We start from the raw sequence: 21,629 nt of genomic DNA, 5'->3' as shown, positions 1-21,629 counted from the left end.
ACTCCAGCACCCCTCACAGCGGCAGTTCACGCAATCTAATTGTTGGAGCAGTGCAAACAGCTTATGTCCATAAGAGGTGTGAAAACACCCCAGGGCATCGGCTGCAGCTCCAGCAACCTTTTGTTTCTTGTATGAGAGGGTGAAGGAGGTTGATGTGGCAGGGCAGGGGGCAGAAACGCCAACAACGACCATAAGCATAAAGCCTGGCTGCCTCTCTGTCACTGTGCACGTTGTTGGGCAGTGGGGCTGAGTGAGGGGTGAGCAAGTCAGTTAACATGACTTAATTTTTCTATTTAAAGTTTATTTAAGTGCTACTTAAATAAAAATAAAACTAAGAACAGAAATGACTGTTGCACCACCTGATGCCCTGCATTTTCCTCATAGTGTCCATAGCAAAGCACTATTCTGTACAGATGAATATGCAGGAATCTTTAGATATTTTGGCGATTAATAATGCCTCGTGGGGTAGGTCGTTTTCTAGTGCACACTCTGATATTCTTCAAGCAGAAACTCTGTGATAGATGATTAAATGTGAGTTAAAAAGGTAGTAATGCGTTGACATTTTGCAAGACAGCTGCGCAAATGAGAGCTAATCAAAATCACTAATTCACGCATCTTTTCATAGAAGACAGGGAATAAATTTGCTCCCAATCTGTAAAGTGCACTTAGCATAGGTTCCAATTTAAAAAAACAACTATAACACCCTAGTGCAAGTGTACATGTCAATTTAAATAAATGTGGAAAAATAGTAGCTTTAGCGTTTGTTTTACTTGCGTCAAAAATAAATGTGGATAAATACAGATAAAATGACCCAAAAATAAATATGGATAAATACAGACGGAAATGTGAGAAAAATAAATACCATAAAATCGGGAGCCCTAAACATAAGCAACTATAGTAGTGCATCAAAATCGCAGGTTTTACACGTTGCTCACCTACAAAACACACCATATAATTTGAGACGGTAACCAGTGCAATCCAGAGTTTTTTTTTTTGCTGCGTTCAGAGTTTTTACAATGGATACCCACCCTCTCAAACTGCAACTAAAATGTACTCCATCTACCTGTTGGAGAAAGAAAAGTGACCACTCCTACTCTTTCAGCTTTCTCTTCTCTCATTTGCTGCATTCCAGACGTCTACATGCACCCACCAGTAGTTCACAATACACTAGTAGAATGAAAACTCAATACTTTGAATATAAACCAAACCAAATCACTGCAAAGTCTCTTTGAATGGGACAGCAATAGAGTTGATTCCCCATAACCCATCCTTACACATTACACTGTTTCAAAACTTACTCTTACCAAATACTCTGTGCAATGCCTCCCATCAAAGTGGTGTGCTAGTCAATACCCGATCACTGTGTACAAAGAATACATATGACCAACTATCTGACAAAGAAAAATAAGACCTCTTTTTCTATCAGAGAAACCTGGCTTCAGAATGATAAGGCACCGTTCCACAAGGATACCAATGCTTCTTGCAGAATCTCCAAGACAAAAAATGTAGGTGGTCAAGGAGTGATATTTGAGGACAACATAACGATCACAGGAATAAAAGATGCACTGATTTTAGATTTGTGAATTACTACCTATGTTACTCTACCCCAGTGTTCTCATAAGCATTTCTACAACTAGACAGGTGCCCTTCTGAGATATCAGTTAAGTATCTATTTAATGCATTTGCAAACTTCCTCGTAAATAAAAATGTAGTACTGTTTTCTTTGATGGATTGAATAATGATGGATTCAACCCAGATCTGTGACTGGGGTTGAGTGTCTGAAAAGTTTCAGCACTCCCTCCATCATCTCCTTGTATTTGCTTTGTTCGACCTAAGTTGGCAGGGTATGCCCAGACATGGGTCCCTTGCTCACTTAGCCCCTGGATTCAAGCTAACTTGGCTGATGAAGGGTGTTACCCAGAAACCGGTCCCAGGATGCTTGTTTCCGGTTCAAGGAAGACCTGGCTTGGGAGTTCGAGTTGGACTGTTCCCATGAGTCACAGGGTCAAGACTGATTTGCATATAGCTGGGTCTGAACTGAGGTGGCGAAGTGAGCTGAAGAATGATGATGGATTCAACCCAGATCCGAGACTGGGGGTGACTGTCTGAAAATTTTCAACGCTCTGTCCATCATCTGCTTTGTTTGCCCTAAGTTGGCAGGGTATGCCCAGACGTGGGTCCCTTGCTCACTTTGCTACTGAACATTCGTACACACACTGTGGAACAGTCGAGAGGTGAACACTTACTGGATTCAGGTAGCAAAAATAATGAAGCAATAGAAAAATGATTGACGTAGTAGATGCCGTGATTATACTGGAAAAATATATTGCAACCAATATGTGAAACTTTACCAGAAACTGTTAGTGTGAGCATTATAGTTGCGAAATGAGGGACACCGCAGCACTGGAGCAGCTTGAATCCACCAATTTTTGGAGATTATGTGCAAAACATGGACTAGACCATAGCCATAGAATGAGTGGTCTACAAAGAAAGCGGATTTCTAATACGCTTCAGAAGATATGGGGTGACTGAATGAGACAATACAGACTTGAAGAAAAATTAATCAGGAGGGATTGAGCAAGATGGGGAAACAAAAAATAAACCATATTAGAATGTGCCACTATATGTTTTGGCTTTGGGGGAAGCCACAGAAACTAATAATCTCAAAGAGACAATTAACTATAGATTCCTTACCTTAGAAATACCCCCAGGCGTCAGACTTAATCCGGAAAGTTTTTTGTCAGCAGTACCCCTGCTCGTCGAAAGGTTGCATCAGTCGACTCCGTGTTCGTCGTTGGCGTTGTGGTCGCCGGGATGACATCGCGGTAGCTACTTAGACTCCACTCTCGCGCGCTGACATCAGTACTTTCTTTTTCCACTCCAGCCAGCGCAGATCCGGAGAGAGCAGTACCTCCAGTCACTTTTTGACTGACTTTTTGCCGACTTTTGTCGACGTCGTTTTTGAGTCTTCTCGGGTGCACGTCAGGGATGCCCGGTTTGAAGGCTTGCCGTTCCTGAAGCTGGCTGATGTAGGTGACGGATCAGCACCGCGTGTGCCTGTTTTACCTGGAGCACGACCACGACCCCATGTCATGCTCCGACTGCCGGTCCGTGAATACAAAGTCTTTGCGGGTGCGGTACTGAAAGCTCCTCGAGGCCTGACAGTCGGCTCTGTGTCAAGAGAAAAGATAACAAGCCACTTAAGCACTCCACTTTATGTTCAATTTGTATGTATCATTGAAGAATGGTGCTATGTTCAAAAAATCAGATCCATTGTACTGTCTAGCATTGGTCGATGATCATTGTTCATATAATGTCCAGTATTTATATAACTCCAAATTCAGAGATCCAAATCAGATTAAGTTCCTTCAAAGAGTCTTTTATTAAATATCAAATGTGTTTCATAACAACTTCACAGCTTACACCGCCGACACGTGTTTCGTCTCACAGAGACTTTTTCAAGGCAAAACAAGCGATATATAGACGATTACTGTCTGACGACCACAATATTACGACAGGTTTATATCATCCAGATGTGTCAAGTCAAAAGTGGTGGAGGGGAGGTTGAACCAACCTTCCTTCCTAATTAGTACACGTTTGGCTAAATGTACGTTCTGCTAATATTCAATAAAGTTGTAGTTGACGCAAAAAATCATTGTTCAGTTTAAAGAATAAAAAGTCTGTACCTATCCGCCAGTTCTACTCAAGATATATGGGTCGATATTTATAATGCAGATAAGCAAAGCTTGGCGGATGGTCTCTCCTGATAACTATAATGATATTGCGGTGAACAAGACCATGATAAGTCTCCTAACGAGTCGATAGTCTGCCGACCCCGTAACCGTAACCGTTGACAAAACGGCAAACGCCAAACCTCTGTCGGCTCTGTGTCGTTCAAGGTCTGCGTGGGAGGTCGAGGAGCGACCACCATCTTCATCAAAGCCTTCGCACTCCTCCGTTAAATCGAAGTACAAGAAGAAGTCTAAGAAGCAACGTCGCTCTTCTACCCGTCGGTCGACCGAGACGACGAGTGATGCGGGTGGTCCCTGAAGGGTCGACTCAGAGTTTCACTTCCTTCTGGGACCTTGAGCGACCCCTGCCTAGTTTCACACCTTCTAAAAAGCAATGCATGCCATCTTTGGGCAGCCTGACTCTGCGGGCACGCCTTCGGGCCCGCCGACTCTGCTGGGGGCCCTGGGCCTTCGAGGCTGGGGGCTCTGGCCCTAGCACAGTTGGACTTAGTTGAACCACCACCAGCACCACGTCCGCAGCAGACGCCAGTTGTGTCTATGGCCTCCACCCCGATGTGGACACGGAGCCGGACCAGCGGCAACTGATGCCGGATCCGGCACCAAAGGTTACTTTTGTGCTCCTGTTGTGCTCCTGTTCTATCCTGGTGCTTTTCGGCCAAATTGCCAACCAGAGGAGGGTGAGGAGGCCTGGGAGGGGTCTGGAGACCCTTTGACTGACCAGTTGGCTTACAAACCGGAATGGAGAGAGTAACTGGGGGAAGCCAGTGGTCTGGATACTGCAGCAGCCCTTGGCATCTTGTCTCCTCCTACTGTGGCTCCGAAGGAGGGAGCCTCTTATGCAGCTGTGTTGCGTAGGGCGGCAGAGGCTCTCAAACTCGAGCTACCTATGGATGCGGTCAGGACTAACCACCTGACAGAGGTGCTTCAGTCGACATCGAGCTCTTCGGAGCTCCTGCTGCCGGTCAATGAAGCCCTCATCCTTTTGGGCACCTGGTCTAGGCCCAACACAGGGTCTCCTGTGGATAGGATGATTGCGTGATGCCACTGCCCGGCCCCAAGCGACCCCACTTTCCTCTCCCAATGCCCCACCCATGAGAGTTTGGTGGTCCAAGCCTCCACATCCAAAGAGCATTCCCTAACGCACCACCTGATAGGGAATCCAAAAAGCTGGAACATCTTGGAAAGAAGATGTTTTCTTCCTATAGCTTTGAACTGCGGTCGGTAACCACCAAATGTCTGTTGGGCCATTATACCCAGTCTGTGTAGGATACGGTGGCACAGGTGCTGCCCCTGTGCCCTGGCCGTGCTCTCCTGTGCAGTTGCCGGGGGGAAAGACTGAGCGAAGTTTACCATACGCTGTGGACTGGACACTGCCGATTTGCTAGGTAGGACGATTTCAACGTTGGTAGCCCTTCAAAGCTACGCCTGGCTGAGTCGGCTGGCCTTTCTGGGGATGTTAAAGCTACCCTTATGGACATGCTCTTTGATGGCCGTCGCCTGTTAGGCGACAAGGCAGACAATGCACTAGAGAGGTTCAAGGATTCAAGGGCTACGGCAATGTCCTTGGGCCTCTCCACCACTCGCCCTGCGCAGTCTGCTTTTCGGCCCTTTCGTGGCTACAGAAGGGGTGCCCCACCATGTTCCACCCAGGGCCAAAGGCCAGTGAAAGCTGTTCAGTCCCTGCACGGCTGGGGATGTGGGAACCACCATCGTGATTCTGAGGGCCAGCGAGCGGGCCAGTCCACCACTTCACCCTCTGCAGCAGCCTCCAAACCCTCCTAGTCCGACCTTCCCGGTCCACCAATCACCAGTGGGTGGCAGGATTCACCATCACATCCCCCACGGGCGCACCATCACGTCGGACAGGTGAATTCTGCAGATAGTCCGAAGGGACTACTCCCTCCCCTTCGAGACTCTTCCCTCCCATGCCATGCCACCTCAGTACCATTGCATGTCGGAGAATCATCTGGCCCTTCTGCCACAGGAAGTTATGGCTCTCTTGGCCAAGGGAGCCATCGAGCTAGTTCCTGCCCCAGAAAAAGGTTGTGGTTTCTATTCCCACTATTTTCTGGTGCCCAAGAAGTACAAAGGCCTATGTCCTATCTTTTATCTCGAACGTCAACCGCTTCCTCCTGAAGGAGAATTTCAAAATGTTGACACTAGCTCAGGTCCTGTCTGCCATCGACCTTGGAGACTGGATAGTACCTTTGGACTTGCAGGACGCTTACTTCCATATACCCGTCCTGGTGGGCCACGAGCCCTTTCAGTTCAGCTTGCTCCCCATAGGCCTTACCAGTGCCCCTATGTGTGTTCACGAAATTGATGGCGGTGGTCGCAGCTCATCTACGCAGATCAGGAGTTCTAGTCTTCCCCTATCTCGACGACTGGCTGTTGAAGGCGTGCTCGCCCCAGGCTGTCGTCACCCACCTCCAGACTACGGCCGACCTCCTGCATTTGCTGGGGTTCTTCATCAACGTGCCAAAGTCGCACCTGACTCCCTCTCAGAAGTACCTCTTCATCGGAGCGGTTCTGGACACAACGCAGTTTCGGGTTTATCCTCCCAAACAGCGAATCCAGGATATTCAGGCTGTGATTCCAATCTTTCAGCCCCTATCCCGGGTTTCGGTCAGGATGACTCTCAAGCTACTGAGTCTGATGGCTTCCTGCATCCTGCTGGTGGATCATGCCAGATGGGATATGCGGGCTCTGCAGTGGGACCTGAAGTTTCAGTTGGCACAATATCAGGGGAACCTGTCCGATTGCGTCCAGATCTCAGGGGGCACTGCACTCCAACTGCAATGGTGGCTGACAAACCAGTATTGGGTTGACAGCAGATCCCTCTCCCTTCCCCAACCAGAGTTCGCAGTGGTGACCGATGCAGCACTTCTGGGATGGGGTGGCCACATGGGGGAGGTGGAGATCAGAGGTCTCTGGTCTCCGGCGGAGTCAGGGCTCAACATCAACCTTCTGGAGCTTCAGGCGATTCGTCTTGCACTCAAAGCATTCCTTCCCTCTGTCCGGGGGAAGAGTAGTGCAGGTGTTCACGGACAACACCACCGCCATGTGTACTGCAACAAGCAAGGCAGGCTGGGGTCGTGGACCCTATGTCAAGAGGCCCTCCGCCTCTGGACATGGCTGGAACATCAGGGCATATCCCTGGTGGTTCAACTCCTGGCAGGTTCGCTGAACGCCAGGGCGGACAAACTCAGCCGCAGGTGCTTGATTGATCTTTGTAATTTCCAAGGCAGCACTCATCGGCGACGCTTTTCATCGCAAGTGGAGTTGCTGTCTTCTGTACACCTTTCCGCCTATACCACTTCTGCCCAGAGTGCTGAAGAAGATCAAACCCGACCGGGCCCAAGTCATTCTGGTGGATCCGGATTGGGCACAAAGAGTCTGGTATCATGAGCTATTACACATGCCCATTGTCCTCCTATCCGACTGCCTCAGGTCCTTCACCCAAACCTCTCCAGACTCCACCTCCTTGTGTGGAGATTGAGCAGCGACAGTTGACTGCTTTCGACCTTTCTCCCGAAGTCTGTGATGATATCTTGGCAGCCAAGCGTCCCTCCACTAAGACTGCATACGCCTGCAGATGAAACAAATTTGTGGCATGGTGCGCAGCAGAGGCTGTGGATTCCCTTTCAGCCCCATTTCTGAGGTTCTATTGTTCCTCCTTTCTTTGGCCTAGCATGGCTCTGCTCTGGGCACTCTTAAGGGCTACCTCTCGGCCATTTCAGCCTTTCTTAGGCTTCCTGATCAGCCTTCTTTTTTCAAGTCCCCTGTTGTAAATCGCTTCCTTAAAAGCATCACTCATCCTTTTCCTCCTGTTCCCTTCGTAATGCCCCAGTGAGACTTTAACTTAGTTCTTAAAAATCTTATGTGCGCTCCCTTTAAGCCGTTGCGTAACTGTCCTCTCAGGCTTCTGATTTCAAAAACTACCTTTCTGGTGTCCATCAGCTCTGCGCGCATGGTGAGGGAGCTCCAAGCTCTTTATTCTAAACCTCCTTTTCTGGCTGTTCATCCAGACAAGGTTGTCCTCCAAACTCGTCCTTCCTTCCTTCCCAAAGTGGTTACTTCTTTCCATATTGGACACACCATCCCTTTGCCCACCTTCTTTCCGCCTTCCCACCCTTCCAAAGAAGGAGAAGCTCCACCGTCTGGATCCAAAACGTGCTCTTTCATTTTATTTGGATCGCACAAAACAATTCCGGGTGGATGAAAACCTCTTTGTTGGCTACGCGGGTGCCAAAAACGGTTGGGCTGTGCACAAAAGGACCTTTTCTAGATGGGTCGTTTTGTGAATTAAAGTTCATTATTCCTTGGCGAAGAAGGAACCTCCATTGGTGTTACGCGCCCATTCCACCAGGGCAACTGCAGCTACCACTGCTTTAGGGCGTGGAGTCCCCCTTAATGACATCTGTCAGGCAGCTACGCAGGCATCGCTGCACACTTTCACAAAACACTACTGCCTGGACAACCAAGTCCAGAGAGCAGCTTCGTTAGCCGTTCTGTTCTCCAGGACTTTCTGGTGTGAACTTGGTTTGCAGACCCATCTCCGAGGTTGGTATTCCTGCGGTATCTATTCTAAGATAAGGAATCTATAACTAACATGTCTCTTTGAGATGAACAAGTTACTTACCTTCAGTAACAATATATCTGTAAGAGACATAGTTATAGAACCTTACCGCCCCACCCATCCTCCTGGTTCTGCGAACTGATTTCTAGGGTTAAGGACTTCCTTTCAGAGCCCTAGTTTTGTGCACCAGTGGTCAGTGTCTTGCATGGCTCTGCGCTTCTGGCGTGGAGATTCCTGTGCAGAACTGACGTCTTTGCGCAAGGGCGGCGTCTAAGTAGCTACCACGACGTCATCCCGGCGACCACGACACCAACGACAAACGCGGAGTCGACCGACGCCACCTTTGGACTCGCAGGGAGGTAATTGTAAGGAAAGGAATCTATAACTAATCTATGTCTCTTACAGATACATCATTACCGAAGGAAAGTAACTTGTTTGACACAACCAGTTGTCAACACAAGATATTTGACTGGTAAGAGCTCTCTTGAACCGTCAGACCTCCCGAGGCTTCGCCGGGAGCAACAACGCTGCCGAGGTGCGGCGCAACGTTCATTTTTATCTGTGCATTGGACACTTTTACTTACCTGCTCCTCGTTCAGGGGCTGCGCTGAGGACATCGCGCACCCCTTGTCCTTCTGGGACTTCTTTGTTTGCCGCCACCAGAGCGCCCCACGCTCAGCGTTCCCTCCCCCTCTGACGGGCAGGTCACGAGGGCGGGGACGGGCGTGTCTCACATCTTGGGCTGCTCTCTGGTTGGCGGGGCAGCTCCTCTGTCCCTCCACCCCCTGCCACGCCCTATTGTTTCCGGTCCCCTACTTATGGCACTAACATCCCGGCCGCGCAGCGGACGAGCGCAGCGGGCGCGACGAAGGCGCGCCGAAGTTGCGCCTAAGTTAAGCCCGTCTGCACCCGTCCGCGACGGGCCGGGACAAGGGGCCACACCCCCTGCCCCTCTGTTGTCTTATACGCCTGCACAACTCCTTGCCTGCTCCACTGAGGTGCCTCTTCCTCACACTCTTATGCAGCTTCTTGTTGCATTAGATATTTATGTCCCCCATTCTGACCGTGTTGTGCTGCCACATCCAATTACTCCCTTGCCTACGCCGGACATCGACTCCCTCCCCATTGGTTCTTCATCTCCCCCTCACACTGCTTCTGCCTATCTCCTCAATACTCGCTCGGCAGGCAAACACCAACTTGACCTGTTTAACCTTCTTACCACAGACTCCCCAGATTTTCTGTTCCTTACGGAAACATGGTTTTCGGAGGCTTCCCTCCCCGACATCCTTGCCATCCTTCCCCATTCTTATTATGTCCTCCGGGCCGATCGCCCCGCGGACAAGATCGGGGGGGGGTGTTGCCATGATTGTCCGATCCACTATTCAATTCCAGCTTCTCCCCCAAGCACCCATCGCTGGAGTGGACTTCTTAGTCGCCCGCTCCTCCAATCTGCCTGCACCTCTCACTGTTGTCCTTGTTTATCGCCCTCCCCTGAACATGCCCCTGTTTGTGGCCTCCCTGCAGGAACTCCTCGCCACGCTGGTGGTGAATAACTCCTCTGTTCTCCTGCTGGGGGATTTTAACTACTGGCCTGGCGACCCCAGGGAGGACTCAGCATCCAAGGACTTCACGGCCACTCTCCTCTGCCTCAACCTGAAGTCCCATGTTTTGGTCCCTACCCATAATCTTGGACACATCCTGGACCAAGTTTGGTCATCTCAGGACATAGTTTCCTCTCCCAGCATCCTCCCATGTACATGGTCTGATCACTCTCTCATTTCCTTTTCTATCACTACTGGTCCCCCTCACAAGCCCCTTCGTCCCAAGAATGTCTTCACCCGTAGTTGGAATCATGTTGACTTGGCCTCTCTCTCTCACTCCCTTGCTTCTTCTTCCCCAGACCTCACTGACATTTCCCTTGACTCTCAGGCTGTTGCAGTTGGTAATTGGCTTTCCTCCGCATGCGATCTAGTAGCCCCCCTTAAGTTAGTCAAGTCCATTCGCCCCCATGAGGCTCACCGCTGGTTTAGCCCGGAGCTTAAGACTCTCAAATTGGAGCTTAGACGCTCAGAGCGCCTTTGGCGCCGTGGCTACTGCCCTGACCACAAGGCCAAATACAAACTACTTCTTAGGGAGTATAAGAAGGCCATTCTGACCACCAAGACCAAATACTTCTCCGAACAAGTGGCGCTCTCGGCTAACAAATCCAAAGAAATCTTCTCTTTGGTTAAGAACTTGGCCACTTCTGATCGTGCTTGCCCTCACGTCACTCCCTCCCAGGTCCTTTGCTCTTCCCTTAACAACTTCTTTATTGAGAAGATTATTATTAAATCTAACATCCTGGTCACTCCTTTTACTCCTCTTCACTCTGTCCCCTCTGCGCCTAAATCTTCTTTTTCTTCTTTTCCTCCCCTCAACTTGGACGCTTTTCTAGCTCTGCTCACTAAAATCAAGTCTGGCTCCCCCACTGACTGTGCCCCTGCCCGCATTCTTAAAACCCTTTTTTTCTCCTGCCCTGGTACCCCTCTCTCTCTTCTTAATGCTTCTCTTTCCACCGGATTGGTCCCTTCTTCATTTAAATCTGCTATTGTTTCTCCCATTCTCAAAAAACCTGGCCTCGATTCTTCTCTTCCCTCTAACTTCCGACCTATCTCTCTTCTTCCCTATCTCGCTAAAATTCTCGAATCTTATGTTACTTCCTGTCTTTCTGCTTATGTTGAACGGAACCAGCTTCTGGCCTCTCACCAAGCCGGTTTCCGTTCAGGTCATTCGACCGAAACCGTGGTGTTAGCCGTCCTTGACGAGCTTAAAGCCAAGGTCGACGTCAACTCTCCCCAAGCTTTGATCCTCCTCGACTTGTCCGCCGCGTTTGACACGGTCGACCATAACATTCTTTTGGACCGTGTCAGCGCAGCGGGCATACGAGGCACTGTCCTTTCTTGGATCACCTCCTTTTTGACAGGTCGTTCTCAAGCTGTTCACCTTCCCGGCTTTTCTGCTTCCCCCCTCCTGGTGCCCTGTGGGGTTCCCCAAGGTTCCTCCCTTTCTCCCCTTCTTTTCAATCTCTACATTCACCCTCTTATCTCTTCCCTTCTTGAGCTGGGGGTCTCTGTGTATAACTACGCTGACGACCTCCAGCTCGTCTTTGACCTTTCCTCCTCTTCTCACGCTTTATCCTTTTTTCACTCCACCATGGTTTTTATTTCTGGGTGGATGAGCGCCAACCACCTCAAGCTCAATCCAGATAAGACTGAGCTTGTCCTGATTGGCGGCTCATCCAGCCCCTGGTCCTCTGCTTTCTGGCCTCCCATTCTTGGCCCTTCCCCCACCCCCGTTCCCTCCGTTAAAACTTTGGGCATCAAGGTCAGACAGGACCTGTCCATGCATGGCCAGGTCAGTGCCGTGGTGTCCTCCTGTTTTCTCTCTCTCCGGATGATCCGGAAAATCTCTTGTTTCTTTTCTTTTGACTCCCTTAAAATTATTATTTCTGCCCTTATCACCTCCCGCCTTGATTATGGCAATAGCTTGTTCGCTGGCATTCCTGCCTATGAAACCCGCCGCCTACAAGCTATCCAGAATCAGGCTGCCCGTCTCATCTTTCACTTGCCCAAAACCCATCACATCACTCCCGTCCTTAAATCCCTTCACTGGTTGCCCATCTTGCAGAGATCCCTGTTCAAATTGGGGTGCCTTGTTTATCGGGCCCTTGATCACTCTGGACCGGCTTTCATCAATTCTCTGATTTCCCTTCACACCCCTGCCCGCACTCTCCGTTCATCATCTTCTGCCCTCCTCACTGTTCCCCGCTTTCGCAAATCTCGCACTGGTGGAACCCGCTTTTCTGTTCTTGCTCCCCGGTTCTGGAACTCCCTTCCTCTTTCTATACGTTCGATTCCTATCTTTTCTCACTTTCGTAAAGCGCTAAAAACTTTCCTCTTTGCCCAGACCTACCCCCGCTAAACCTCCTGGCCCTGTCTGTCCGGTTCTTTAGAGCTCCCAGCGCCAGGAAGCCGTTTGGCCATCGCGCGCTTTACAAATATTTAAAAAAAAAAAAATAAATAAATAAATAAGAGGCAGATCATGGGCATTGCTGAGATCAGGGACGTACTGCCATACGCTGTTTGTTACAAATGTGTGTATTTTAATATCTTGTTTTCAGATGTATAAAGTGTTAGAATGTCAATAAAAAAATAACAAAAATGACATTCAGTTTTGCAAAACCAATATGAACTAAAACCTGATATAATCCCAGCCACACATTGTTTCTTGGGGCAATCTTTGGTGTGCTGGTAATGTAATCAAAACATTTAGAATTTTTTTTTTGTATGTTTCTAATCTCATTGGGTGGAAAGGCTTTGGCATGAACATTCTGAACCTTTGTAATTTGCCAAAGGGTGAGAAACTAGTGTTTTGATTAACCTATGACTGTTAGTTGTTTTATAAAAGTTCGAACTTTTATAGATGTTTAAGTATTATATTGAATTAATTCAAACTTTAGGTTCAAGATTATGTCCCTTTTTGGAGGATCACAAAGAAGATATCCTCTGTGGACCAATATGGCTGGCGAGTGGTCTTGACCTATCAGGACATGCTGGAATGTTGACACTTACTAGTCCAAAGCTTGTTAAAGGTAAGTCTTTTTTATGATTGCAAGGTAGGTCTGTTTGCCATGTTAAATGGCAACTTGTCATATTGCCTTATCTATGTGTCTGGCTATTAGGGCATACTACTGAAAGGTTTTTGATTGACAAGCCTGTATATCTTGGGGAGACTTGGCAGTCCATTTTTGAGGGTGCTGAGGGAATTAATTGTGCTTCTTCCCTATTTGTGGTGGCAAGGTTGTTTTGGAGACGAGGATCAGAAAGGTTTACAGGCAGGATATCTTAGGTGCCACAGACACATTTATGTGGCGGTACAGCTTTCTGAAAAGCTGCAACAAACATGAATATGTCATATTGGAAAGCTAGGGGGTGTAGAGAAATGGAGGTTTGGACAAGAGCGCAGGCTCCTGACACAAATGAGTGGGTTTATAGGATTGAATAGTGAGTTGTGTGTATTTTTGTACAGTTTTGATTTTTGATTTCTAATTTGAAAATTGTTTTGTTTTTTGGTAGGCCATTACATTGGCCTCCTCCTCTTAGACAGGTAGGTCTCTGCAGGGCGAGGCGGCGGTGGAGACCCATGGGGTAGAGAACCAGCTTTGTGCCAGGACACTATGGTGGGATGCATTCAAAGTCTTACCTTACTTAAGCCAGGAGAGCAGTATCAGTATCTCATGTGACGTGTTCCAGTCGAGCAGGGCACCTGTAACCCTCCTCCCTTCTGCTTTGCGAATGCAGTTTCATATCAGCCTGACTTGGACACGCTCTTCGGCCCACATCCCTGAATAGACACAAACCTAAGACTCCAACCCAGATACTGCTAATGGATTCATCCTTTAGACAAGCTTGCACCTCTTGGTGAAATAGATTGATTTTTAGTGTGGCACAATATGTAAACTGGGCTAGCTTCTTCGCTACTAACAGTGTATTTCACAGTGTAGGTCTACAATATAAACACTAAAGGTAATGAATTCAGGGATGATTTTTTAAGTAAGCTAGTGTCTTTGAGTATACATTCTAATATTGTGGTCAGGCGGGGAAAGAAAATCCTAGAAATGTCCACATACAAACCTCTGAATATGACGTGATGGATAGAACCTTACATCCCTTTCTTTCTTCATTGTCCCCAATCACACTCTCCATTGTTTCAGTGCCCCAGCGAACGGAGAAATTAGGAGCCTTTCAATATTGGGAGGTTTGGGAATATGAACCAGGCCTCTGTTTAAGGAGCAGTGAAAGAGACGCATCCTGGTTGGGTAACTTTACCCTTTCTCAAAGTTTCTAGCAAAAGACTGCTCTGTGACAGTGGTTAAAGAGTGGAGGTAACACAATTTTCCCATTAGATCAAAAAGATAAAATGGAGAAACCTGCTGTCATTAAATAAGTTGTTGTGCAGTAGCTAGTAACCATGATTCAACATTTGACAATTGAAGCAGGACTGCACTGGCAGGGTATTATTTAGGTATTCCTGTTAAGACTGCATGCTGAAAAGCTCCTGCTGCTAATGAAGTGTTGACATGGGCAGCTAAATTGGTAAAAAAGCAATCCATGTGAGCAGATAAGGGACAGGAGAGAACTGCCAAATGGTCAGTCTCCTGTACCTATTAGTGCTGACAGTGTTTAACACTGAATGAAGTGGGATGCAAGACCATGCACACTGACTAAAACAAGTAATATAAATGTAACCATCTGTCTTTCCATGCCCCATTACCTTTTTTCCCCCACCTCTAAAATTCTTTCCCCTAATTGTCTTTAGAGGGGTTTTAAAGTCGAACGAAACCAAAGGATGTAGTAAAATACCCAGTCACAATGTATCACCTCTTACACATGTGAGCAACAAAAATACATATAAAAACACCCTCTTCTTTCCCCAATGCCTAGTAAATTATGCTAGTCTGCACTGATTCATATATGGTCACATAAAAAGTTTGCAAAGGGAATGTTTTTTAGAGTAGAACGTAACTAAGGATTGGCTTGTAGAAAGCTGTGGGCTACGGTGTTTACTGTGTCTACTGCGACATAGCTGTAAAGTGAGAATGCTAATAAAAATCGTAAATATTCCCTTGTAGTGTCCTATTAATCAATTGCTAGTCTGTACAACGTGGATAATAATGAAAAGTTGTACAATGTAAACATGTACCCTTGCCTCATTTTCTACTGCAATTCTACTTGCCCCTTATGAAGATGACCTTTGCTTATCCCAAAAATATGTTGAACCATTGATATTTGCCAACAATTTCTGCCTTGTACCAGCTTTACATATTTGTATTGCTGTATGTTTTAACAAGTAATTCTATCTACTAAGCAATGGTCTGGTGACTAAACCATGTTAAAAAGGGAACCGTTTACAAATTAAAGTATACATTTCTAAAATGGATTGCCTGACGAAGAGTCCTTCATCTCTGAACGAAGGGGCCATAAAAGACACTAGAGTTCACTCTGTTTGAATGTTCCACACACGATAAGTAGCGCCTTAACCTGTACAGGATTCAAATCTGCGTTCTGCATGATTATTGGTGTCTGTGAAGAAACATCTTCTGCCCTGAAAAATCTGACTGGGTGTGAGTGTTTGATTGGTTCAGATGCTCCGTCCATCACCACCCCCTTTTGTACCGCTTTTGGCCGCCATAAGTGTGGCAGGGTATGCTCAGACGTGAGTCCCTTGCTCACTTTGCCACTGGATTCAAGAAAGCCGGGTTGAAGACGGCTGGAATGCCAGAAACCAGTCCTCGGAAGCTTGTTTCCGGTCCAGGGAAGGCATGGCTTGGCAGTTCGGGCTGGACTGTTCCCATGAGGCACAGGGTCAGACTGATTTGCATATAGCCATGTCTGAACTGGGGTGGCAGAGTGGGCTAAAGAACGGTGATGGATCAAACCCAGATCCTTTGACTGGGTATGAGTGTTTGATTGGTTTGGATGCTCCGTCCATCACCACCCCCTTTTGTACCGCTTTTGGCCGCCATAAGTGTGGCGGGGTATGCTCAGACGTGAGTCCCTTGCTCACTTTGCCACTGGATTCAAGCAAGCCGGGCTGAAGACGGCTGGAATGCCAGAAACCGGTCCTCGGAAGCTTGTTTCCGGTCCAGGGAAGGCATGGCTTGGCACTTCGGGCTGGACTGTTCCCATGAGGCACAGGGTCAGACTGATTTGCATATAGCCATGTCTGAACTGGGGTGGCAGAGTGGGCTAAAGAACGGTGATGGATCAAACCCAGATCTTTTGACTGGGTGTGAGTGTTTGATTGGTTCGGATGCTCCGTCCATCCCCACCCCCTTTTGTACCGCGAACCATTGATATTTGCCAACAATTTCTGCCTTGTACCAGCTTTACATATTTGTATTGCTGTATGTTTTAACAAGTAATTCTATCTACTAAGCAATGGTCTGGTGACTAAACCATGTTAAAAAAGGGAACCGTTTACAAATTAAAGTATACATTTCTAAAATGGATTGCCTGAAGAAGAGTCCTTGATCTCTGAATGAAGGTGCCATAAAAGACACTAGAGTTCACTCTGTTTGAATGTTCCACACACGATAAGTAGCGCCTTAACCTGTACAGGATTCAAATCTGCGTTCTGCATGATTATTGGTGTCTGTGAATAAACATCTTCTGCCCTGAAAAATCAGCACACTCAACCCTCAGAAAAGGCAGTTCTCCAAACCAAAATATTTTCCAGACTCACACCCTTTGAATAGGCCTTACCTATATTTTGACATTAATAGGATAGCTGTTAAAAAAACCATTTAACAGTAACCAGCGTTTCATTTGACCCCTTTTTCTTAAGACTAAGTGAGGCTTTGTCATAATCTTCAACTACACACCCAATGAGTGTTAATTTAGGAGTACTCGCTGCAAGTAGCTTTTACTAGCTCGCTTAATCAGTTTATGTACAGGGGGGAGATAATTCTGACAAAAACATGCATTGAGCTGCAGAGATACTGCCCATTTTTTAAAAGGGCGCCACACACTGTCCTGTTCTGAGATGCACTTTATTGTGAAAGAGCCTTTTATAAGCTCCAGACGATACTATACAGACCAGTTTGCTCCAGTGGAGAGGCTACCACATCTGGCCCCCATCCAGCTGCCATATTAGTTATTTGTATTTGTTTGTTTAAGAGTATAGAAAGGGAAGCATAAGTACTGCTTATGAGCTGTTCTTCAGAATGGAAAGAATCCACATAAGAGTTTCATTATGGTACCAAAGCAACCTTAGTATTTGGCGAGCTTGAAAGCTAGCTGGAGGAACATCCATCATAAGGAACTTAAAAATCTGTGAGTTCAGTGCTTGTTCAGCGAGATTCTCAGCAAATTGTTATAACGAAATTGGTGGGTAATTACTTGAAACAGAGGGTTCTGCTGTAGGTTTCTTAAGTAAAGGAATAACCAAGACTTGTTTCCAGGGAGAGTGTATACAAGGCATAGCAAAAGAAAGATGTACTAATTTGCTAGTTGAAAAATACTCTTGTTTAATATTGATTGCAACAAACAGGCAGCCCTGTACCCCAAACCTGGTGCCAATAAACAATATAAAAGCAACAATTCTTCAAGGAATGATTGGAAAGAAAAACTATTTTAAAACATACTGACCCAACAAATGGAGGACAATTTTACAAAAACTAATAAGGTACCCACAGTCGTTTGTCAAAATTAAATTTGTTAATAAACGAGTACAAAATACACAAATGAATAATACTTTGATGCTCACAAGGTTGCACAAACATATATAACTGGGAAAATAGAAACTTGAGTGTAAATGAAAGAGCAATGGCATAGGTAAAAAACACAAAAACAAGTTTGTCAGATGACAAAAACAAAATACAATATATGCTTCTCAGAAGAGAAAACAATGCGAGTCTCACATAAATCAATCGAACTACAATTGGCATAAACTAATCCAGCATAGGTGGCATGAAGAGGTCCAAAGGAAGAATGAATCCAAGTTGTCTCCCAGCTAACGTCCCTTATGACCTTTAGATCAGGGGTCTCCAAACCGGTCCTGGAGGGCCGGATCCATGCCAGATTTTTTAAATTACTACATGTATCTCAATGGGGATATCCCAAAAATCTGGCATGGATCCGGCCCTCCAGGACCGGTTTGGAGACCCCTGCTTTAGATATTTTAATCACTGCCCACTCCTGTCGTCACAGTGTCCCAAGAAAGTGCACTTTGTCCTGATGAGGACCTGATAAGTCGCAGGGTTGAAATGCAGTTTACGCCTACATTGACAAAAATCAAGAGGAAGCATATATTTGCGTTTATTAACTGACAGAGAATAGAAGAGGACCCTGTCCTCAGAGGTTCAAGGGGTGAAATAAACTTGGATTGTTTCAGTCTTTGACAACAAGATGTAAGCCAAAGACTTGCTTTTTTGAGATTTAGTCGCTGCTTCTGTATAGCATGATGACATAGGCCTGTTGTGATAAGAGGACATTTTCCTAGAGGACCAATACAATCAGGATCTTCCATAACCCATAAATTATTTTGGTTTGGTAGGGTGTTGGCAAAAGCTATCGGGCAGTCAGCCTTCAGACCTCACCAAAGCCAACAAGGGGAAAGGAGCACTTAAATGTGCCTCTTGAATGTTGGGTCTTTTACTGCAGCACTGTCTTGTGTAAAGCAGAGACCGAGAAAGGACCATTGAGAGTAAGTATGTCCGGTACCAAGGCTCACCCTTCTGCTAATCACAGCAGTAGGGGGTGATAATGTGCACCATGGTCCTGAAATTGCAGACCAAGCTGAAGGCTCCCTCTGCTGCTTTGAGCATGATAAACGTTTAAATGTTTGAGGAGGGCCAGGTAGATGATACTTTAGATATCTTTTTGGAGCCTGGCATAGCCTTTAAGCGCAAGGTGAAAACGTGTGCTATGGAGCACCAAATTCAGTTGCTTACTGTGGGTTATGAAATGAAACTAAACTGATATGGTAAAAGGCTAGAACAGACAAGAACATATAGCTTGTACGTAAAGCTTGCATGCAGCCAATATCAACCAGTATTGGAAAAATATAAAAAATAAATAACAATAAGACTAGTCTGTAAAAAAGGGTAGTGATAATGCTCTTGGAGTAAAGAAAGACTGAGTTGAATGAATGAATGAATGAACAAATATTTGTTAAGCTCAACTGCGACCTTCAAGGTATCCTGGGGCGAACCTCTTAGAACAAAAGCCTGACTGACATTCTGGAATACTAGACCAGAAAAAGTCAAGTTTTTACAGGAGCAAATCTGGAAATGCTCTTAACAAAGGCAGAAGACTGCTCTGGGGTTGAGCGACCCTGACTGAAAATGCATGCCCACCTGGCTTGAGTAAATGAAATTTGTGAATACAGAGAAGATTGGAGTGCTTAAGACCACAGATCTCTCAAAAGTGTTTATCATTTGAATTTCTTTTGCAGAAAAATAGGGCCTTTTTTATTTATTGCTCAAAAACAATACATAATAAATTAAATTCAATCTGTTCCATCACTAGGAGCCAGTGAAGCTCAGCCAGGGCTCGAGAGGAAGAAAAGTGTCTGTGGACTTTCAGAGCAAACTTAGCGGCCACTACTTGAACTCAATTCAGTCTTTTACGTAGGAGTTAGGAGAACCAAGCAGAAGTGCATCGCTTTAGTCAGGCCTGCTCAGGATTGTGCTGGACCGCACCAATGCCATTCCTGACTCTAGTATAGAGGGTAGAATTTTTGGCAGACTGCGAAGGCAGAAAGAGTCACCGCAGTCATGTTCACATGGTCTGTCCGAGATAGATTGATATCGAAATGGACACCTAAATTGCAAACCGCAGATAACCCCTCGGTGCCAATACTGTCTGTCCAAGGCCAGAAGTTAAGGGTAAGGCCGGCTGATGGTTTACATGCAGAGCAGCAGAGTCTTTCCTTTTTATTTCAATTGAACTTTAAGATGTTGCTGCACAGCCAGTTCAAGACACCTCTTAGACAATTGTGAAATGTGTCCAATAATTCTGGTAGAGAATCTCCAGAGTAAGAATCAGCTGTGTATCTTCCGCATAGTTAAATTATTGCCACATGATAGAGTGAATGAATGAATGAATTCATTTGTGTGGTTACTAAAAAACAATACAAAATACAACATGTAAAAATGGCAAGAAAAAAAAAGAAAAAGATCTAAAACATTGTTAAAATCTCCTTTGCTTTCTTAGGTAAAAACAGTACAAATGATGAGACTTTTGGGTTGAATGAGTCTGTTGTTAAATAGTAGCCAGCCAACATCAGCAAAATCCCGCCTGACCACCTAGGGGGATATGTCCATCAATATTGTACGAGTTTAGTGGACAAATTTGCCGAAATTGGACATATGCTTCACTATGTCCAACGTATAAGTCGATGGACTGCCTTATTTGCTATACGAGTGCCCAGTTGGAGGAGAATGGGCCTGAGGTGAATTCTGCGAACTAGCCGCAAGGCAGGGCAGCTAAGGAAAATATGGCCCAAAGACTCTCGTTTGTAATTGCAGAAGCGACACTCCATGATGTCCATCCTTACTTTCCCAGTTGGATATAGTTCGTTAAGAGGTAGAGGATGTAGTCTGGCTGCCAGGATCCTATGTAGGGCTTGTCTCCCCACAGGCTGCGTAAGATAGGGTTTAAGACTGGGCAGTTTGTGGGGGAGGATTTGGATCTCGTGGAAACCTCTTGCTACCAAGGCGAGAACGTAGGCATGCTTGCTTTTTTATTATTGTTTTAATAGTAGCATTCTTGATTATGCTGGTGTCCCAGTTCTCTATAGCAAGTTCCAGGAGGTCTTTGGCTGAAGCAAGACAAATGGACCAAGGATTGCCAGGTTGTAAGAAAATGCATCGTAATAGAGTGTGCAAGTATATATTAAAAAGGGTTGGGCCTCATGCTGAACCTTGAGCTACTCCATGTTATACTGCTTTAAAAGAGGAGCCAAACTGGGAGAGTGAAGTAGCTTAACATCTAGCAGGTCTAATAAAGAACCCAATGAAATATACCTTGCTACTTAATTGAAATCATCTTTGGACAAAGTTCCAAAGGATTCAAAATTGCAAGTTTTTACTATTATAGCCTCGTCCAATGTATCATCCTCCACTTGTAATGTATTCATAGATGATAATGGAGGATTGGCATCATGAATGGTGATGCGGACCTTATTGTCCCAGAAATTAGGTAACATAACATAATGACTGAGAGCCTGTAATAGCTTGCTTAGTGCAGTATGGGTCAGATACCTCACAAGCAATGTCAAACATTTTTTCTTACTATTTGAAGTCTCAACAATGGCCTCTTCATAATGCTCCTCTTTAGCCTTGCACACACATTTTTTTATAGTTATCTAAAGCGTGCTTTAAATGTTGCTTGCCCTCTACTAAATAAGACATGCGTCATTTCCTCTCCAATTTTTTACAAGCTAGCTTAGACTGTTTGAAAGTCTTATAATACTAAGGCGCATACGTTCTTTTACGGATTTTGTCCTTTTTTAAATGGTATTACTTTGTCTAAAGCCTCCATGATCCTCCTCTGTAAGGAGTTGTAATTATCCTCTACTGTAAGCTTAGCATCATAGTACGCGCTCAGATCAAGGTCATTAGTCTCTGTTGCGGGCAAGCTTAGAACAGGCTCTGCAAGGGGCTAACCCCATGGTATCCAATCTAGTAGCTTTGTCTATTGAACACTCAGAATAGGACACTGATGTATAGTCAGTCCAACTCACACGAGGTAGGC

The 21,629-nt window shown here is 46.0% G+C and overlaps 1 protein-coding gene across 6 annotated transcripts in view; it reads left to right on the top strand.

Annotated features, from left to right (window-relative positions):
* BIRC6 (baculoviral IAP repeat containing 6) overlaps nt 1-21,629 on the top strand; it is a 2,386,688-nt gene that overhangs the window by 394,999 nt on the left and 1,970,060 nt on the right. For all 6 annotated transcript variants that reach the window (XM_086926902.1, XM_086926900.1, XM_086926901.1 and 3 more), the window contains exon 15: nt 12,830-12,961. In XM_086926902.1, the coding sequence (XP_086783028.1) occupies nt 12,830-12,961 (132 nt within the window). The remainder of the gene's footprint in view (nt 1-12,829; nt 12,962-21,629) is intronic.

Source organism: Lissotriton vulgaris, chromosome 6 (genome assembly GCF_964263255.1).
Source record: "Lissotriton vulgaris chromosome 6, aLisVul1.2, whole genome shotgun sequence".
NCBI classification, from domain to species: domain Eukaryota; kingdom Metazoa; phylum Chordata; class Amphibia; order Caudata; family Salamandridae; genus Lissotriton; species Lissotriton vulgaris.
Note: the sequence above shows the minus strand (reverse complement) of the source record. Positions and strands in the feature narration are given on the sequence as shown.